The sequence below is a fragment of the Ranitomeya imitator genome, chromosome 4 (assembly GCF_032444005.1).
Source record: "Ranitomeya imitator isolate aRanImi1 chromosome 4, aRanImi1.pri, whole genome shotgun sequence".
NCBI classification, from domain to species: Eukaryota; Metazoa; Chordata; class Amphibia; order Anura; family Dendrobatidae; genus Ranitomeya; species Ranitomeya imitator.
The window spans coordinates 404,009,275-404,025,914 of record NC_091285.1 but is presented as its reverse complement, the minus strand read 5'-3'; the positions used below and the strand labels follow the sequence as shown (position 1 = coordinate 404,025,914).

The window sequence follows — 16,640 nt, the reverse complement described above, 5'->3', positions numbered from 1 at the left end:
TGGGGGTGTTATATCCTTTTTCACCAGATCTTACCGCCAATTGGACGGTCTCTCCCTCGGTGGATCCACCTGTGTCCAGGCTGTCCACCAACACGGTGCTCCCACTGTCCGGCGGAGCGTCTCTGAAGGATTCTAACGACAGAGTTATAGAATCCTTCGCAAAATCTGCCTTCGAAGCGGCTTCAGCAGCGCTATGCCCGGCCTTTGCTTCCACTTGGGCCTCAAAATCCATCTCAAAATGGGCCAAGGATCTGCGGCGAGGTATCCTGGACGGGGCTCCTCCAGCGCAATTAGCGGAACTTGCCAACCAGATTTCCCACGCTGGTGAATACCTGGTTTCCGCCTCCCTGGATGTCGCCTCTTGTGCGGCTCAGGCTTCCAGCAATGCCGTTGCCATCCGCCGGACCGTTTGGCTCAAGGCCTGGCAGGCGGACTTGTCCTCCAAAAAGTCCCTCACTAGTCTGCCCTTCCAGGGCTCTCGTCTCTTTGGTTCCCAGCTGGACCAGATCATTAAGGACGCCACTGGGGGCACAAGTTCCCTTCTCCCCCAGGCTAAACCTCGTCGCCCTCCTCCTAGACGGCAGTTTCGCTCGTTCCGGCCTTTTCGTCGCTTCGCTGCGTCAAACTCCTTTTCCCAGCAGCAACAGAGGCCACAGGCACGTCAAGAGAAGAAGGCGGTGTCCTTCAGGCCCACTCCGTCCTGGCGTCCTCGCTATTCCCAGGGTAGATCGTCCAGGCCCAGGACTGGAAGATCCACTTCCGCATGACTCTCGGCAAGACTCCAGCCCAACTCCCAGGTTGGGGGGCCGTCTTCTCCGTTTCAGGGACGTCTGGATTTCCGCAGTAGAGGATGCATGGGTCAGGGAAGTTGTGTCTTCGGGATACAAAATAGAGTTCGCCTCCCGACCCAGAGATCGTTTCTTCCAATCTCGTCCTCCAAAAGATCCCGCTTTGGTTCCGGGCTTCTTCGCAGCCATCGCTTCTCTGCTCAAATCCGGGGTAATCGTTCCCGTCCCAGAAAAGGAACGGTACACGGGTTTCTACTCGAACCTCTTTGTGGTACCGAAAAAAGACGGCAAGGTTCGTCCCATTCTGGACCTCAAATTGTTGAACAGGAGGGTTCGCCTGAGACACTTCAGGATGGAATCCCTTCGTTCAGTAATTGCTTCCATGGAGGCTCAGGAATTTCTATGCTCTATAGATATCCAGGACGCCTACCTACATGTTCCAATATTTCCCGGACATCACCGTTTCCTGCGCTTCGCAGTGCAACAAGATCATTTTCAGTTCGTCGCCCTGCCGTTCGGTCTCGCAACCGCGCCAAGGGTGTTCACGAAAATCATGGCGGCGCTGATGGCCATTTTGAGAGTCAGAGGCTTGGTTCTGTTTCCATACCTCGACGACATCCTCATCAAGGCTCCGTCCTTTGCTCAGGCCCACGAAAGCTTGTCCATTGTTCTCGACACCTTATCCCGTTTCGGATGGCTGGTCAACCGGAAGAAGTCCTGCCTTATTCCTTCTCAGCGCATCATCTTTCTGGGCATGCTCTTCGACACTCGTCAGTCCAGAGTCTTCCTTCCCAAGGACAAGAGATCCACCCTTTGTCGGGACATTCTCTTGCTCCAGGGTCCTCGGCCTCCCTCCCTCCGATCGGCCATGAAGGTTCTGGGGAGGATGGTAGCTACCTTGGAAGCGATTCCCTTCGCCCAATTCCATTCTCGACCCCTTCAGCAAGCCATTCTGTCTCAGTGGGACAGGTCGGTCTTCTCCCTGGATCGGCCGATCAGACTCTCCTTTCGGGTCAAGCGGTCTCTCAACTGGTGGCTGACATCTCCTCTCATCTCCCAGGGCAGGTCCTTCCTTCCGGTTCACTGGCAGGTGGTGACAACGGATGCCAGCCTGATCGGCTGGGGTGCGGTTTTTCGCCACCTGACGGTTCAGGGCCGTTGGTCGCTACAGGAGTCCGCGCTGCCGATCAACGTCCTCGAAATTCGGGCCATCTTTCTGTCCCTCCGCCATTGGGAAAGGATTCTCAGGGGCCTTCCAGTCCGGATCCAGACGGACAATGCCACGGCTGTGGCATATGTCAACCATCAGGGGGGGACTCGGAGCTCCTTGACCCTTGCCGAGGTGTCCAAGATCCTCCTTTGGGCAGAGGCAACGGTTCCGATGATATCCGCGGTGCATATCCCCGGCGTAGAAAACTGGGCCGCCGACTTCCTCAGCCGCGAGGGTCTAGCGGCGGGGGAATGGTCCCTGCATCCGGAGGTCTTCCATCAGATTTGTCTTCGATGGGGAACTCCGGATGTGGATCTCACGGCGTCTCGGATCAACAGGAAGGTTCCACAATTCGTCTCCAGGTCACGCGATCCTCTCGCAGTGGGCGTCGATGCTCTGGCCATTCCTTGGTCACAGTTCGAGATGCCCTATCTGTTCCCACCCCTTCCATTACTTCCCAAGCTGTTGAAGAAGATCAAAGCGGAAGGGGTGCCGGTCATCCTGATCGCCCCGGATTGGCCCAGGAGAGCTTGGTTCGCGGAGCTCGTCAACCTTCTCGCGGACGCTCCCTGGTGCCTTCCAGACAGGCCCGATCTGCTGTCCCAGGGTCCGATCTGCCACCCGAATTCTCGGTCGCTCAGTTTAACGGCGTGGCTGTTGAGACCGCGGTTCTAAGAGCGTCCGGCCTTTCGGACCGGGTCATTCACACCATGATTCAGGCTTGGAAGCCTTCGTCTTCCAGGATCTACTACCGCACCTGGAAGGCCTACTTCCGTTGGTGCGAGTCCAACCGCGTGCCGCCTATGGTTTTTTCCCTGCCTTCTCTTTTGGCCTTCCTTCAGGCAGGACTGGATTCGGGCCTGGCTCTTAGTTCCCTGAAGGGTCAGGTCTCTGCGCTTTCCATCCTCTTTCAGAAGACCTTGGCCTCTCGGCCACAGGTTAAGACCTTCTTTCAGGGGGTAGCCCACGCCGTCCCGCCGTACAGGGCCCCTGTGGAGGCATGGGACCTAAACCTGGTACTGGACGTTTTGAAGGTTTCTCCCTTTGAACCTCTTAGGGAGATTCCTCTATCAGTTTTATCTTGGAAGGTGGCCTTTCTTGTGGCCATCACGTCCATTCGCCGCGTTTCCGAGCTGGCGGCACTGTCTTGCCGCCCTCCGTTTTTGGTCATTCACCAGGACAAGGTGGTCTTCCGACCTCCACCTTCTTTTCTTCCTAAGGTGGTTTCCACCTTCCACCTCAACGAGGACATCGTTCTACCTTCCTTTTGTCCAGCTCCGACTCATCCTCTGGAGCGATCGTTGAACAAGCTGGACCTAGTCAGGGCAGTGAGGATTTATCTGGATAGAACATCCTCTTTCCGGAAGTCGGATTCATTTTTCGTCATTCCGGATGGCACGCGCAGAGGCCAGTCGGCTTCTAAAGCGACTATTGCTCGCTGGATCAGAACGGCAATTTTGGAGGCTTACCGGGTCAAGAACAGAGTGCCCCCTCCTGGGATTAAGGCTCACTCTACCCGGGCAGTCGGCGCCTCCTGGGCGGTGCACCACAGGGCTTCCGCCCTACAGCTTTGCAAAGCGGCAACTTGGTCTTCCATCCACACGTTCGCCAAATTTTACAAGGTCCATACCTACGCATCGGCGGACGCCAGCCTAGGCAGAAGGATCCTGCAGGCGGCAGTGGTGAGTCCTCTGACCTGATGGAAGTCTGTTTTCCCGCTCTTGGGACTGCTTTGGGACGTCCCATGGTTCCTGTGTCCCCCAATGAGAGGCGATAAAGAAAACAGGATTTTTGGTTGCTTACCGTAAAATCTGTTTCTTGAAGCCTCCATTGGGGGACACAGCACCCTCCCAATGTTTTTGTTATATGTTCTCTGACTGTTCTCACGTTTACAGTTCTCAGGTTTGTGGTTATGGTTTTCAACCTTGTTCTTTCTCCTACTGCTTTCTCACTAACTGAAGAGTTTAATGCCAGTCGGTGGGGTGTACACTGCAGAGGAGGAGCTAATTTTTTTATTTGCATAGTGTCAGCCTCCTAGTGGCAGCAGCATACACCCATGGTTCCTGTGTCCCCCAATGGAGGCTTCAAGAAACAGATTTTACGGTAAGCAACCAAAAATCCTGTTATTCTTGAAAAAGCAATAATAATAAAAGATTATTTTTATTATTTATTTTATAGATAGAACACAATTTACTAATAGATATGAATTAGTGGTGCTCCCATAATTATGTATTGTTTAGACAAAAACTCTTACTAGGCCTATTGGGCCCACACAATGTATTGATTGAATGTATTGTGAGTATTGATTTCTGAGGAGAATGAAACTTTAACAGATAGATCCTTTTTAACCTTTACTCTTGATTGGATCCATTCCAAGATATGTGGCATAAATACGATCACCAACTTTTGAAAGGAAAAAATCTTGATTTTGCGATAATCTGTTGGGACATGTAAATGGTATATGTGGCCATTTTTGGGATTTCATGTAAATGCCAGCCTGTTTAGGGTTTTGCCAACATTCAACAATAATGCATTTAATTTGTATTGTGAGAATTTATCTTTAAAATTGATCTTTCATCAGATTTTACAGTAGAAATTGAATACTACTACTACTAAATACATCTCTTAGACCTGAGAAGAATTCTCCAAGTTAGAATGGTTGCATAATGATTTATGAAAATGTAACTGATTTTCTGCCCGTCTAACCTTAATGACAACTCTTCAATATCTCTGTCCTTCCTGATGCTGAGATCTCACACTGCTCATTACAATCTGCACCTGTTAGTCAAGCTAGGTAGGCAGAGACTCATGAGCTCTTTTATTCTATAGCTGAACTCATAAAATGTTCAACTTAATATGAGCATTATACAGCCATTATGGAATGAAACATTGAAGTTGAACACCAGCTTCATTAGAGCTAAGATTATTTATGAATGTATGTAGTTTCAACTGTGAAATTTGGTGACAAATCCCCTTTAACAAATTTTACATAAAAGCTAAGGATGGATGCAGATGCACATGTGAGCCTATGTGGCATCTCGGTTTAAGAAATTAGTTGAGGAGTAATTCATTATGTGTTGAGTTTACTTTAATAATGTGTCCTTGTCCTCAAGAAAGTAGTCATTAAGTGGGTTTTATCAATGTAAGACAGATAAATCACAATTATATAGAGTACACCTAAACATATAGGTTAACCTGTGTACAGAAACATAGGTCCCGTGCATTAACTAATACTGTTGCAGTAGATTATTGTGCAAGAACCTACGGTACTTCTCCGTATCATTTTTCCCATCTTTGGAGATTTTTTATGTTGAACTTGAACTGTATTGTCTGGAAACAAATTTCTAGCCACACAGCGAGAATTGTCATTTCTATTCTTCCTTTGTTATGTTATGGGTTCATGTCATAGATAAGTGTCCAAGATAAGCAGGCATTTCCCCGGCAGAATCCTAGAAACTAATCAGCTTTGACATTGTTTGTTCTGCCCTCAGGATCAGTTGATGTTCCAGATAGTTTTATAAAGTAAAAATAAAATATATGTAACTATTTTTGATAAAATGTACTGCTAAGCCTCAGGGAAGAACAGCAGCAACAATTGAAAGTTTCAAAACGTCTTTAATATTCTTTAATTGGTAATATTGAAATACTGAAGTATTCAACTCAGATAAGAACATATGTAACTCATAGGTAGCCAAACTGCGTAACAAGAAGCTCTTTCATATGTGCAGTATGTTATGATGTTCAGTCCAGCAAATTGAGAAAGTGAAATGATTGTCTATCGCCATTTGCGGATTGGGAAGAGCTACAGAAGGCATAATCATAATCAGCCAAAATCAAATCTAACTGGTGACTCCATTTGCTTAACAGCTGTAAAAATGCCTTCCCACAATGCCATTTGTTCTAAGAAAACCATCTAGCCTTTATATATGCTGATAAAGTATCTGCCATTCGATTACTACCTCTTGTGGTCAGCATTCCACGCTCTTATTACTCTATCTGTAAAGAACCCTTTCCTATTTAGATGCCAGAATCGCCTTTTCTCCACTTGCAATGAATATTCTCTGGTGGTTTATAAGGTCCATGGGATGAATAAATCATGCCAGTTCTTTGTATTGACCACATGTTTTTTATACATGTAAATAAGACCAACCCTGAGGCATTTTTTTCTGCGCTAAACAAGTCCATCATGTTTTATAAACTAATTGCTGGCCTTTGAACTGACTCAGGTTTTCCAATATCTTTTAGAATTCGGAATCCAAAACTAGATCGCATATATAAGATGTGACCATTTTGTTTTTAATCACTTTCATTTCAATCCCATCCACAAAGTCTTTAATAGAGACTTGTCCTTCATGAATCCAAGCTGGTTTTCAGTCATTACATTGTTCTCTGCAGGTCATCTCCTATAATGCCTTTAAACATTTTGCACACCACTGATGTCAAACTTACTGAACAGTAGTTACATGAATTCACCTTCTTACCTTGTTCAAAATCAGTATCAGGTCAGCCATCCTCCAATCTTGTGGAAATTAGCTCTTCTTTTCTATTTTTGGGAGGCCCATGTGACTGGATCTTTACCATAGGTTTTCAGTATGCTAAATCATAATATCAGCACATACAGTAGGGAGAATAAGTATTTGATACACTGCCAATTTTGCAAGTTTTCCCTACAAAGAATGGAGAGGTCTGTTATTTTTTACAGTAGGTACACTTCAACTGTGATAGACAGAATCTTCAAAGAAAATGCAGAAAATCACATTGTATGATTTTTACACAATAAATTTGCATTATATTGCATAAAATAAGTATTTGATACAATAGAAACAAAAAACGTAAGATTTGCTGCAGAAACCTTTGTTTGCAATTACGGAGGTCAGATGTTTCCTGTAGTTGTTGCCCAAGTTTGCAGACACTGCAGCAGGGATTTTGGCCCATTCTTCCATACAGATGTTCTCCAAACCTTTCGTGTTTCGGGGCGGTCCCTGGGCAGCATTGAGTTTCAGCTTCCTTCAAAGATTTTCTATTAGGGTCAGGCCTGGAGACTGGCTAGGCCACTCCAGGACCTTGATCAAGTCCTGCCATGTTGTTCCTGGCTGATTCCTGACCTTTCTCAGAATCATTCTTACCCCACGAGGAGAGATCCTGCATGGAACTCCGGACTGAGGAAGATTGACAGTCATCTTGTTGTTTCTTCCATTTTCTAATAATTGTGCCAACAGTTGTTGCCTTCTCACCAAGCTGCTGGCCTATTGTCCTGTGACCCATCCCAGCCTTTTGCAGGTCTTAAGTTTTGTCCCTGGTGTCTGTAGACAGCTCTAAAAATGACAGACCTCTTCATTCTTTGTAGGCGGGAAAACTTGCAAAATTGGCAGTGCATCAAATATTTGTTTTCCACACTGTATGGATATGGAAGCATAAAATGGGTGTCCTACAAACAAAGTTAATTATAATCAACATTTTAATCCATAGATCTTGGAATAATAATAATTTCTACCATTAGATGTGTTTAAATAAAATGTTTCTGTGCTGAGATAATGTTATAAATGTGCCCCTGCTGTATACTGTGTAATGGCTGTGTCTGACCATGCAGGAACATGGTCTGATCATACCACAGCTCCTGGGCAAGGGAGAATGCAAAAGAGTATAAAGAAAGAACAGCTGATTCTTTAAGGTAAAACATTGTTTAAAAACAAGCAGTGAAATGTTTTGCCTGACAAAAAGAATCAGATACGATCCCATGGTGTATTGTCTGTATACTCTTTTTCGTCCCTCCCTGCCCAGGAGCTGTGATATGATCAGACCATGTTCCTGTATGGACAGACACAGCCATTACACAGTACACAGCAAGGGTACATATATAAGATTATCTCAGCACAGGAACATTTTATTTAACACATCCAATTGTAAAACATTTTTATTTCGAGATTTATTAAAATGTTCTTTGAGGTAAAATCCCTTTTATTGATTTCAATGTCACATATGCTAAAAGTGAACACTCATTGAAGTTACTTCAGGGTCTATTCCCAATAATCATAAACCGGGCTCATTGACCCCTATTTGAAAAACAAAAACTTTTCAATTATTGTCAATTTTCCAAAATGATCCGTTTCGCTGTTATGATTTACTGCCAAATATAGCATGGTATTTATGTTTATTTTATTTAATTTTTACTGGAATCGTCTTCCAGTAGTTCTGACTTATACACGTTAAAAGTCATGTGTGATTTTCCCTAACTGCACAGCTGAGGATAGAGAAAACACTTGAGGGAAATTTAGTGTCCCAGAACCAGTGGTCACATGTGGTACACAGCAAAAACGACTATTTTACTGGCTGAATAGGGAAATCAAAGCAACCTGACGAACTAATGGCAGAGAACATGAAGATGAGTGACTAGAAAGCTATTTTGTGCCTGTTTCTATATAGCTTCTGAAGTTAGGAGGCTATAGGGTTTTAAAATAATGAGGTTCTGGGATAACCTCTTCAAAGGTAAACTTTTTCCCATATAACCAACAATTTCATGCCTGTATTTTTTCCTGGCGGCATTTCTAACTATATATCATTCAGGCTTAAATCACAGGGACTTTTGGATAGCAGAAGTCTGATTCAGTCTTTGCTTTCTGTACTTTTATGTCTTGGGATAAATCTGCCACTTAATGCAAATGCTGTCTTACAGTATATGGACTCTCCACAGAAGGGCACCCACACTTCTATCACAGTGACTGATGACTTTTACGCAGATTCCGGTTGCACGGTTGTACTGAAGAATCACAGCACAAGCAAGCTCTATAATTTCTCGATGGCGTAGGCAAACCAGGAGTAGGACAAGCTTTCTTCATACATAAGACGAAGGATTCAAAATAAATCTTTGAAATTCATAAAAATATACAAATGGTTAACTAATGCCTTCTTGTAACAATTTGGCAGATAATAATAAACCACAACCATTCTTCATTAAATTCTGCTCTTTCTTCTCTACAGTATTGAAAACTGTTCTAAAACCAAGGCAAATCTGGCGCAATGTTTATATGCCAGTTATTACACCCGTAATTGGGAAATCTTGCACGCTCAGTTTATATAATCCTTCCTAATGTCTTCCTCAGGCAAAGCTAGAAGGCAGAGATTGTACTGGCCGCTGCTCATGTCATTCTGTGCTCAAGCAGACTGGGGTAGGGAGCATAATGCAGAGAAAGCACGATGATCAGAATCAGATTGGACACTAGATTGCAGAGCAGTAACTACAATATGTATATGGAAAGAGGATGGAGATTTTTTTTAGTTGTCCAGTGCTTCTTTCCTTGACAATGGACTGATCATGAAAAGGCTTATTCATTTTTTTGCAGTCAGAGTAAAGGTGCATTTACACTGGAACTAGGCATGCTTGTTCTTGATAACTACGCAGCATAAGCAGGCTGCAATTGACCTTTCATCTATGGTAAAAAACTTGACATCTACTGTAGATGAAGATATGGGGGAACAATGAGGTTGGGTTGCGAGCAGACTTGGACTGGCCAACAGGAGAATCGTCCGGTGGGCCCCTGGGCAAAATTGGGCCATCACCCTCTTATATGAGCACTAGGTACCATATACTTGAACCACTATGTACAGACAAATGTAGCATATTATTCATGCACCAATCTACCCAGTTTATTGTTATATAAATTTGTGTTTGAGGATAATGTCACATCTGCATGTAGCTGAAAGAGGGGTCTAGCAGTCGGTTACTGATGGGCCCTTGGCACCCCAGTCTGACGCTGGTTGCAAGTCATGGAAATCTGCAAGTATTACCATAACCCATAGAACCTAATCCTTATAGTTAGGAAAAATAATTTAAAATGGGGAGGATCATTTTTGCGTTGGCAGCTAGCATGGATTTGGGTTGCGATTCTGTAATGAGAGCAATAGAGGAAAACATTGTTCAAGGTCACCCCAATAAAAATGTAATTTGCACAGTAAATGGGAGTATTCACCAAATAAAAATTGCAGTCGTTATATAATCTGTTATCATTAATTTATGATTGAGAAAATGTATACTGTATATGGTAGAGATACTGGAAGAACACCGGTGATGCAATCACTCGTAGATATAGTAAGATTTGATGTGGGTTGTACAATAATGTCAGAGGAGTAACACAAAGAGAATGTGTGTTAGCAAAATTTTAGAGGTTCTTTGTGATCAGAAGTGCATTTAGAAATAAATGTATGAATGGAGGTTTCATATTGGCATATTGCCTTTAGAATTATAAGTCCACAATGCTTACAGTGCGTAGCTTTTACATTTTGCACAGCTCTGTACAGAGATTGTCCCCTGGTGGATCTCACAATCTATTTTTTTTTACACACAATATCAGCAATTTCAAATAATTAACCCCAGAATATTTTACATGGAGAAGTCTGGAGAAAAACAATAAAGCATAATAAAAACAGACTCCATGAAATGTGCCACAGACTTGAACCCAGCTATTAATACTGAAAGGCAATAATGCTAAGCTGAAGGAAACAAAACTTTAAACAATTGTATTTGCAAAAAGATATGAACGCTATTTAATAAAGAAAATACACAAGGCAAATTTTAGACTTCATTGTCAGTGAATCAGTGCTGATGATTGAGGAAAGGTCTATACATCATTACCCGTTATTGCGAAGAATACAGATTACCATTGTTAGGAGTCGAGTTTCCTCTGCTGCACAGGGGGAATCTCGATCCGTGTCTGCTGCGGTCTCCCATTCTGCATCGGCTGCAGTGGAGCCTGCTCAGCGGAGATGTTGCTCCCAGCGTCTCACTGAGACTGATACTGTGCAAAGGGTTACTACTGTCTCTCCAGGCTCTGCTATTGTACCCTGCACTGATCTGCGGCGAGCAGGCTTTTCTGGGTCTAAGTCCTGCTTTGCATACACTGAGCATGCCCAGGGCAAGATCTCTCAGTGGAGATCTAGGGTCACATGCTCAGGTACTGCAGCGACTTCCATTGGTCCTTCTCACGGAAGGTCCTGCAGGTGCTAGGACTAAGTTCTGCTTTGCATACTGAGCATGCCCAGGGCAAGATCTCTCAGTGGAGATCTAGGGTCACATGCTCAGGTACTGCAGCAATTCCATTGGTCCTTCTTTGAAGGGTCCTGTACGTGCTGTAGCTATTTAAGGCTCGCATGGCTGCACGGCCATGCGCTAGTATCAAATGTGTTTTGGCTTATGCCAGTGGATACTATACCACTCAGTTCTATGTGGTGTGAAGCTGTTAGCATTGGGACTGTACACTCAGGCAGGCAGCTAGCGTCAGTGGGGGCAATTAGCCTAGTTAGGGCATTAGCTTTGTGTACAGCGTGACTCTGTGAGGTAACAGAGTTCGCTACCAGTTCACACGGGGTGAAGCCTAACCCACGTGTGAGCTCAGAGTCCATCCGCCTTTACTTAGCAGCAGATATTTCTGCACGGTGGATCCCGAGCTGCGAACACACCTTGTAGCTATCTTCCTATTACTCGGTGCGTTCCGCTAGCCCTAACAACCGTACTCTTTAAAGGAAAACTCTCATCTGATTCATGCTGCCTAAACCGCAGGCAGCACGAATCAGATCCTGGTTGAACGATTGCAGCCTGGTTTATATTTCTCCTAGATGGCCTGAGAAAACATACTTTAAAGGCATTACTGGGGGACTATACCCAGAGACTAGACTAGCTCAGCTCCACCCTCGGCAGGTTCTTACCAGTGCTGCTGCAGGAGATTGACAGGTCTCTCCATCAATCCATGTGAAGAGCTGGCCAGGGGCGATGCCAGACTAATCTTGTCTCTGGCTATGGTTCCTAATCAGATCTTTAAAGTATATTTTCTCCAACATTTCAGGGAAATATATTTTGGCTGCAAAAGTGCATCAGGTTCTGAGTCTGATTCGTGCTGCCTCTGGTTTGGGCATTATCAGAGCTGACAAGTTCCCTATGAAAACTGCTATTAATCAAGAATGTGTATCTAATTAATGGCTGCACTGCTTCAGTGGTTTATTATACAATACATTCTTTTTGTACTATTTTCTCAAAAATAGTTACATATATTTTATTTTGACTTTATAAAACTAGTATTTTTAGTTGTCAGCAGGTTAGGGCTATATTAAGTGTTAACTTTTCCTTATGCTTTTGTGTAACTGTACATGAAATATGACATTTTTTGCTTCTTTGATTGTGTGCCATGTATTTTCCTCATGTAGGCTTTAAGTCGTGTTTTTCCAACAACATAAAGATGGGCGACCTTGATATTATAGCATGTTTGTGACTTTATAGACATCACAACTACTTAGCACCAATTTGACTTTAACACAGTATATCACAAGCCTCCATATTTCTCTTTTTCTGGCAGACAATTATCTCCTCACACGTTTTAGGATGAGATAATCCTGATTCTCAGCAGAAAAGTCCCCTCTTCACCTTTTTTATTTGCCCTCAGAGAGCCATCTTAAGGGGCCCTGCAGGATTGATTTATCATATTGAATGGTCACGGTGTGATAAGATATGCCTGATTAATCTTGTAGAGGCAAAATCTAATAATTATGCTACAGCGTTTCAATCCCATTCAGAAGAATGTTTTAATGTGTATTGATTTCAGGCAGGGCTTTTCATTTTATTAGCACACTGAAAGTCGAGGATATGGAATTTTAATTGATGGGAACACTTCTTTATGAAACGACTAGGACAATGGGCATGGCTAAAAGCACACAAAAATGAAGTCACTTTTTAAATAACTTGCTGCTTTAAACACTTTTTCTATGTCTCCTGAATTAATATGGGTTATTAATTGCCAATTCTGTTTCTTATGTAATCAAAGATTAAACAGTCAATTTTATCTACAATAAACCAGCTAAATATTTAATGGATAAGGCATTGGTGTTCAGCATGTAAAGGATATTATTTTTGGTTCCATATTTTTCTCATTGAATTTTTTAAAACTTTTGTAGGATTTCTCATTTGACATCGTGGCCCAAGTAACTCATGCACTGAATGTCACTTAATATGATTACATTGAAATGGTTAGGATAGGTGATAAATGCATGATCACTGAGAGTCCGGTATTTTGGACCCCTACTATTCCAGATAGCAAAGTATCCTTTATTAATGTAATGGATACAGTTATATGAAAAAGTTTGGGCATCCCTATTAATCTTAAGCTTAATGCTGTATAAAAATAGTTTTTTTTGCAACAGCTATTTCAGATTCATATATCTAATAACTGTTGGACACAGTAATGTTTCTGCCTTGAAATGAGGTTTATTGTACTAACAGAAAATGTGCAATCTGCATTCAAACAAAATTTGACAGGTGCATAAGTATGGGCACCCCACCAGAAAAGTGACATTAATATTTATTAGATCCTCCTTTTGCAAAAATAACAGCCTCTAGTCGCTTCCTGTAGCTTTTAATGAGTTCCTGGATTCTGGATGAAGGTATTTTTGACCATTCCTCTTTACAAAACAATTCCAGTTCAGTTAAGTTTGATGGTCGCTGAGCATGGACAGCCCTCTTCAAATGATCCCACAGATGTTCAATGATATTCAGGTCTGGGGACTGGGATGGCCATTCCAGAACAGTGTAATTGTTCCTCTGCATGAATGCCTGAGTAGATTTGGAGCGGTGTTTTGGATCATTGTCTTGCTGAAAGATCCATCCCCTGCGTAACTTCAACTTTGTCACTGATTCATGAACATTATTGTCAAGAATCTGCTGATACTGAGAGGAATCCATGCGTCGCTCAACTTTAACAAGATTCCCGATGCCAGCATTGGCCACACAGCCCCAAAGCATGATGGAACCTCCACCATATTTTACTGTGGGTGGCAAGTGTTTTTCTTGGAATGCTGTGTTTTTTGGCTACTATTCATAACGCCTTTTTGTATGACCAAACAACTCAATCTTGGTTTCATCAGTCCACAGGACCTTCTTCCAAAAAGAAATTGGCTTCTCCATATGTGCTTTTGCATACCTCAGCTGACTCTGTTTGTGGCATGCTTGCACAAACGGCTTCTTTTGCATCACTCTCCCATACAGCTTCTCCTTGTGCAAAGTGCGTTGTATAGTTGACCGATGCACAGTGACACCATCTGCAGCAAGTTGATGCTGCAGCTCTCTGGAGGTGGTCTGAGGATTGTCCTTGACTGATCTCACCATTCTTCTTCTCTGCCTTTCTGATGTTTTTCTTGGCCTGCCACTTCTGGCCTTAACAAGAACTGTACCTGTGTTCTTCCATTTCCTTAATATGTTCCTCACAGTGGAAATTGTCAGGTTAAATCTCTGAGACAGCTTTTTGTATCCTTCCCCTGAACAACTATGTTGAATAATCTTTGTTTTCAGATCATTAGACAGTTGTTTTGAGGAGCTCATGATGCCACTCTTCAGAGGAGATTCAAACAGGAGAACAACTTGCAAGTGGCCACTTTAAGTAGCTTTTCTTATGATTGCATGCACCTGGCTATGAAGTTCAAAGCTCAATGAGGTTAGAAAACCAAAAAAAGTGCTTTAGCAAGTCAGTTAAAAGTAGGTAGGAGTATTTAAAACAAGAAAATGATAAGGGTGCCCATACTTATGCACCTGTCAAATTTAGTTTGAATGCAGATTGCACATTTTCTGTTAGTACAATAAACCTCATTTCAAGGCAGAAACATTACTGTGTCCAACAGTTATTAGATATATGAAACTGAAAGAGCTGTTGCAAAAAAAAAACAACAATTTTTAGAAAACATTAAGCTTAAGATTAATAGGGGTGCCCAAACTTTTTCATATAACTGTATGTACAGTGTTGGACTGGGGTGCCGAGGGTCCGCCAGTTACATCAAGTTAAGGGCTCTACTTTTCTAGACATGCTAATATGACTTTATCTTCATACACAATTTTTTAAAGCAAAAAACAGGGTTGATTGTTGGAAAATAAGATGCTGCCTTTGTCTATACATAGTGAATCAAGTGTATTGTGCCAAGTGCTTTTCATATAAGAGGGAAGTGGCCCTTTCTTGCACATGGGATCCACCGGAGAATTCTTCTCTTGTCCTGTTGGACAGTCTGAGCCTGCCTGTGTATGTGATTAATTACTGCTGTATTCAGTCCCATAGGACTAACTGAGATAGCCAAACTGCTCTTCTTTAGAAGTGAATGGAGTGGTAGTCGAGCATGAGTACCACTGCTAGACTGATATAAGGAAATCATGGACCTCAAATCTTAGCATCAGTATGGGTACTAATAGTGGGATATCATATATTTATCACCACACCCTTTTAACTACCGTACTTTATTGTGGAGATTCAAAATGCTATCAATATCAAAGGAGAGCACTGAAAATTACTTAATAAAAATAAATAAGAAAAACGCTGAATGTAGCATCCATCTATTATCACCACCTCAGTTTCAGAATTTTTTAAGATGATTTTCATGTTTTAGTGATAAATATGGTTAATAAAAATCAACTGTTTCTAAAGGGATTATACTAGCAAAAAAGAGCAGCATGTTAGTTAAAAAGGACCTTTCACCAAATGTGTAAAGTCGAAATGGGCACACGGTATAATAGTTGCTGCAAAGCGGAATAAAACTTTTCTTTTATGTTTGTTTGTTTTTATTTCGCCTCTCCATTGCAGAAATACTAGCAATCAAATATTTGACATCTAATGAGTTAACTTTTTTTTAAGTCCAAATGGGTGTTATTAGATCATTTTCACTGGGAAAATGTACTTCTGTTTCTTTTTTGACACTGACCAATCAGAAGCAGGCAGTGACATAGAGGTGCAAAAGTACCTGTGATGATGTAATCGGGGTCACATGACTTGAGTCCACAAGCCTTGCCAGCCAAAGTGCATAGCCTAAGTAAGAAATTTAGATATATTACACAGCACATAAGTATGTAGCAAATATTAACTCCAGAACTTTTCAGTAGTACAAACACATATGTAAAGCGGTAATAACAGCTACGCCAACAACCATCATAAGGTTATCATTAGGGTTGAGCGACTTTTGTTTTTATAGGATCGGGTCGGGTTTCACGAAACCCGACTTTTTCAAAAGTCGGGTCGAGTGAAATCGGCCGATCCTATAGAAGGGTCGGGGTCGGCCTAATAGGTATATACTCACTCTCGGACGCGCCCTGGTTCTTACCCGCAGCCTTCCTTCCTAAGAATCAGCGCTTGAAGGACCTTTCGATAACGTCGCGGCTTGTGATTGGTCGCGTGACGCCCATGTGACCGCTCACGCGACCAATCACAAGCCGCGACGTCATCGAAAGGTCCTTCAGGCGCTCATTCTTAGGAAGGAAGGCTCCCGGTTAAAACCAGGGTGCGTCCGAGGGTGAGTATAGCAATATTTTTTTATTTTTATTCTTTATTTTACACTTAAATCTGAATTCCGATACCAATTCCCGATATCTTAAACATATCGGGAATCGGTATTGGAATTCCGATACCAGATTCAGAAGATCGCCGACCTCATGGCCGACCCCACACAGGGGTCGGGTCGGGTTTCATGAAACCCGACTTTGCCAAAAGTCGGCGACTTCTGAATCTGGCCGACCCGTTTCGCTCAACCCTAGTTATCATATTACAGTACCCAATGAGTCAATATATAGAAGAGATATAGGGTGTATAAGGCAATCTTCAAATAAATATATAAAGACTACGAACATGTTG

At 42.8% G+C, this 16,640-nt stretch overlaps 1 protein-coding gene across 4 annotated transcripts in view; it reads left to right on the top strand.

The window, feature by feature from the left end:
- PLXNA4 (plexin A4) overlaps positions 1–16,640 on the top strand; it is a 1,110,285-nt gene that overhangs the window by 551,328 nt on the left and 542,317 nt on the right. The window contains exon 5 of one of the 4 annotated variants that reach the window (XM_069765355.1): positions 8,672–8,951. The exons of the other annotated variants lie outside the window; for them this stretch is intronic. Within the exon in view, the coding sequence (XP_069621456.1) occupies positions 8,672–8,803 (132 nt within the window). The 3' untranslated portion in view covers positions 8,804–8,951. Of the gene's footprint in view, positions 1–8,671; positions 8,952–16,640 lie in introns of those variants that run through there. 4 annotated transcript variants of the gene reach the window in all.